The sequence below is a fragment of the Otolemur garnettii genome, unplaced genomic scaffold (assembly GCF_000181295.1).
Source record: "Otolemur garnettii isolate 467f Iridium unplaced genomic scaffold, OtoGar3 scaffold00063, whole genome shotgun sequence".
NCBI lineage: Eukaryota > Metazoa > Chordata > Mammalia > Primates > Galagidae > Otolemur > Otolemur garnettii.
Genome location: NW_003852458.1, coordinates 2,674,064 through 2,679,177, shown reverse-complemented (window position 1 = coordinate 2,679,177; position 5,114 = coordinate 2,674,064). Strand labels below are relative to the sequence as shown.

The 5,114-nt window shown below is 39.3% G+C and overlaps 1 protein-coding gene across 1 annotated transcript in view; it reads left to right on the top strand.

Moving 5' to 3' along the window:
• The window catches only part of ADAMTS12 (ADAM metallopeptidase with thrombospondin type 1 motif 12), a 315,003-nt gene that overhangs the window by 175,607 nt on the left and 134,282 nt on the right, over positions 1 to 5,114 (top strand). The window contains exons 4-5 of the mRNA XM_003792927.3: positions 197 to 393; positions 1,840 to 1,923. Of these exons, the coding sequence (XP_003792975.1) occupies positions 197 to 393; positions 1,840 to 1,923 (281 nt within the window). The remainder of the gene's footprint in view (positions 1 to 196; positions 394 to 1,839; positions 1,924 to 5,114) is intronic.

Here is a 5,114-nt window from a genome sequence, read left to right as displayed (position 1 = left end):
TTTTTGATTTAAATTTGAGTTACCTCAGTCATATCCATTTAAAATGATCTTGTGTTTCTGTCATGTGTGTAAGAACTTTGCCGTCATCCATTATTAAACATACATTAAACTTACAGCCTTGGTTCTTTACAAACACATGTAGCTGATATATGAGACATCTAGAGAATTAGACCACTGTCTTCTGTTTAATGTTTAGACACTGTTGACATCACTCAGAAGCAAGAGCTGCAGCGAGAGAAGTGGGAGAGGAACAACTTGCCCAGCAGAAGCCTCTCACGGCGTTCCATCAGCAAGGAGCGGTGGGTGGAGACCCTGGTGGTGGCCGACACGAAGATGATTGAGTATCACGGGAGTGAGAATGTGGAGTCCTATATCCTCACCATCATGAACATGGTATTCCAGACTGCCTGGGGGAGGGCTGACTGGTGAAAGACATCACTGGGAATGCTCCCCTAGCCAATTATAAATATTTTTTTTGTCCTTTTAACTTATTTTCATTCATATATGTACATGTGTATGTATAAAATATATATACATACAGTAGAAGCTCTGTATGTTGACCACCCAAGGGACTGTAACAAACTGGTCAACAAATGGAGGGGGTCCACATAAGGAACAAGGCCTACAATACTGATACGTACATGTGGTGCATGTCCAGTCTATGAAAATTAGGTCACTTAAAGAGGTAGTCAACGTAGAGAGGAGGTGGTCAACCATGGAGGTTCTACTGTATTTATGTATACACATGTATCTATATACACCCTTATGAGTCTATTCCCTGCCTAAAGATTAATAAATGGAAATTCAGGACAAATTTGTCTTTCCCTTAAAAATGTGTGCCCTCAAAAAAATTTATAACTTATTATTTACATGTCTACTAGGTATTTATCACGTGACCCAGTCCTATTAGTATGTCTTTGCCACACCATCTCATCAGTTTATGTTAATGAGAAAATGAGAAAACAGAGTTGAGGAATTAGAATATAATTTTCTCAGACTAGTTTTAACTATTAATAGAATTGGAGTAAAGTTCATGGCTCCAATTTTCAAGCTTCTTCTTTGCATTATTGATGTTTTCTGCCTTCCCAGAGAAAGGGTGTTAGTCCTCTTGAGAAGGGAAAAGGTATTTGACTGAGTAACTATAATAAAAGCAGGGAATGCTATGGGCTAGAGAAAGAGTCAAAGAAAAGAAAGATGTTAATCCCTCAAGTGCACAGCCAATCAATCACTTGGAAAGACTGTCTTTAAATATCTTTTTTTTTATTGAGTCATATATACATAGACCATGAATACATTTATGCCTTTGTGGGATTCAATGTGTTGATTATTTATACAAATTGGAGTGCTTACATCCTACTAATTAACATAGCTTTCACCTCATTTACTTAATCACAGTGTTAAGACATTTGTGTTCAATACTTGATAGATTTGACTTGTACCCTTGCAATGTGCTCCATAGATGTGGTCCCACAATTAACCCTTCCTCTATCGCCCCTTCCCACCTTCATCCTGGGCTATAGTTGTGATTCATCTCTCATATGAAAGTGTGAGTGATTATAAATTGGTTTTATAGTAGTACTGAGTACATTAGATACTTTTTTCCCCATTCTTGAGATACTTTACTAAGAAGAATATTTTCCAGCTCCATCCATGTAAACATAAAAGAGGTAAAGCCTCCATCTTTTTTTAATGCTGCATATCTTAATGTGGATTGGGCCATGGGTATATCTCTCCCTTCTTAGCACACCACCAAAAATTTCTGACTTATCAGATAACCTTATACATGCATTACAATGCTATTTTTCCCCAGTATTTATGTATTATCCTTTCTAACTCTAGGTCACTGGGCTGTTCTATAACCCAAGCATTGGCAACGCAATTCACATTGTCGTGGTCCGGCTCATTCTGCTTGAAGAAGAAGAGGTAAAAATGTTTCCCCTCTACTCTCCTGCCAGGACTCTTATACTTCCTATCTCCTTTGTTCAGGAGAGCTCTGAACATAGCTTCTCATTAACATAGACAAGAAGGCATCAGAAAGGCTTGGAAGCCCACTGAAAAGAAAAATACATTTCTATGTTATTTTCTAAGGACTTCAGCAATATTGAGTGGGAGATGGAGAACATTTCTATAGTTGGAATCACCTGACAGTTCTTGCATCTGATAAGACACAAATCAGACTTACAGTTGTCATTAAGAATGGCCTGCAATGGAAACAGACTAAATCATGATGTGGTTGCATGGTTTCTCTAAAAGTCAGGAAAGACATGGAAGTGTTGAATGTTTTGCTATGTATCCTTTCCACTTACCTCCTGCATATTAATGCAGGTCACTTGGATTTGGGCCCTTTTGTCTATCTGCATCTTCACCTTTGGGGAATGTCATCTATTCTCAGAGACATACCTGTCATCTATAAGCTGAGCGTTCCCATTGATGCTTCAAGCCCAGGACTCTTCCTTGAGCTTCAGACTCATATCCAGTTGTTTATCTCACTTCCCAAACTACATGTGTCCTAGCCCATTCAATCTTAAAAATTTAGGAATCCAAAATGGAATTCTTGATTACTTCCTGCCTAAATGATCTCAAGTCTGCCTCCTTCCATTCCTCAAACCACCAGTTTACCTATCTCAGTGAATATGGGCCTAGCAGTCATTCTTGAACCCTTTTGTCATATCTTCCACATCTCATGGCAAGGCCCACAGTGATCCTACATCCAAAATGCGTATCTAAGCTATTACAGTTGGTCATCTCTGCAGTCATGATGTTGGTAGGCCTGATCATATGGCATGTAGGCTGCTGTACCCAACTTCCAAATGGTTTTCCTGTTTTCAGCCTTGCCCTCATAATCCATTCTCCATGGATGATCACTTTGCATACCTCCATAATTAATCATTTTAAATACAAACTGAGTGTCTGCACTGCATAAAACCTTTTAGTAACTTTCTGTTTCTTTTAGAACAAATTCAAAATTTCTTACTGTGACCTGAAAAAATTTTCTTTTTTTTTTTGAGACAGAATCTCACTCTGCTATCCTGGGTAGAGTGCTATGATGTCACAGCTCATAGCAACCTCGAACTCTTGGGCTCAAGCAATCCTCTTGACTCAGCCTCCCAAGTGCCTGGCACTATAGGCACCTACCACAATGCCTAGCTAACTTTTTCTAATTTTAATTTTCTTTTTGTTTCTTTTATTTATTTATTTTTATTCTTTTATTGAGACAGAGTCTCACTTTGTGGCCCTCAGTAGAGTGCCATGGCATCATAACTCACAGTAAACTGCATCCCTTGGGCTCAAGCGATTCTCTTGCCTCAGCCTTCCAAGTATCTGGGACTACAGGCACTCTCCACAATGCCCTGCTGTTTTTTGTAGAGACGGAGTCTCACTCTGGCTCAGGCTGGTCTCGAATCTCTGAGCTCAGGACAATCCACCTGCCTCAGCTTTCCAGAGTCCTAGAATTATAGGCGTGAGCCACCATACCCAGCCTAGCTTTTTCTAATTTTAGTAGAGATGTGGTCTTGCTCTTGCTTATGCTGGTCTTGAGCTCCTGAGCTCAGGCGATCTACTGGCCTCAGTCTCCCAGAGTGTTAGAATTATGAGCCACCATGCTTGGCCGACTTTCATGATATTGCTTCTACCCACTTTTCAGTTCTTCCTTATGTTTTTCTCTCCATTGTTTCCCACTCTCATACTTATAGGCCTTTGGAAGGGTTCTAGAACACAAGAAGCACTTTTCAGGCCCAGAGTCTGTGCATTTGTGGTTCCCAGTACTTGGTTCTGCCTCTGGCTGGCAGTTTTTCTCATTCCTCTGGCCTCTGTTTAAGTGTTGCCTCTTCAGAGAGATTTCAGTGACCAACCTGCTTAAAGCTGGCCCCTGTTCTGGTTCTCTATTGCAGAATGACAGTTCATTAGTATTCTCTGCTTTTTACTCTTCTCCTGCTTATCTAAGTCTCTACCAGAATGTGAATTCCATGAGCTGTATGTTTTTATTCTGTTATCTCTCCAGTACTTAAAACAGTGCCTGGGATGTGAATGATGAATAAATGAATGAATGAAGTGAAATGTAATGAATGAAGGAACCAGCCAACCAGTTGAAATGCCCTTGCAATTTATAGATATGTGGAGAAGGCATCATCCTGCTCTCTGTCAGTAAGACACCTACAGTCTGAATGCCAAAGCAGAATTTATTGTTTTCTTAATAGGGAAAGAAATCAGTTAGAAGGTTATTTTAGGTTGGGTGGGTTATTAAGGTGGAAGGATCACTTAAGTTCAGAAATTTGAGACCAGTGCAAGAGTGAAACCTCATCTCTACCAAAAATAGCAATAATATTTAGCCAGGCGTGGTGGCATGCACCTGTAGTCCCAGCTACTTGAGAGGCTGAGGCAGGAGGATCACTTGAGGTCTGGAGTTCCAAGTTGCAGTTAGCTGATCACTCCACTGCACTCTATCCAGGATGACAGACTGAGACTCTGTTTAAAAAAAAAAAAGAAAAGAAAAGATTATTTTCAAAATGATCCTTGGAGCCTGGATCTATTTTTCTTCTCTCCCTTTCAGTCCCATTTTCCTTAGAATACCAAGGGGTATGTTATTTTCCTACCTATGATCCTTTGGTCAAGAAAATTTATCCAAAACTTGAAAACCAGGCAAAATAAAAACTATGTATCCTTTCAGTGTTTACTATGACCTGACTCTGTGAGAATATACTTTTAATTATCATTTTCTATTGATTATCCCCCAGATGTGGTAAAGTTAGATGCTGGCATGTAGAAAACTGATAGATTACAGATGCATTTGTTTAGTTGAGGTGAAAATTTGTGTCCAGCAAAGAGATAACCCTGAAGATTATGGTTTTAATGGTCCATGGAAGCAGACTGATAAAAATTGATATCTAATTCTGTATCTAATTTAGCAATCTTATTCCAGCAATTTTTCCTCCACTTGGCAATAGTCGCATCTGTTTCTTGTATCTGCCTTTGAACCAGCTTTGCCATCTTGCCTGCCTCTTCATTAATGAATTAGAGTCCCTTGTCTCTCTCCTCACTAATGAGTTAAATAACATCTTTAACATCTGCTCACTGTATATTCGTATGATAATGATGTTTTTAACTTTTTTTTTTTT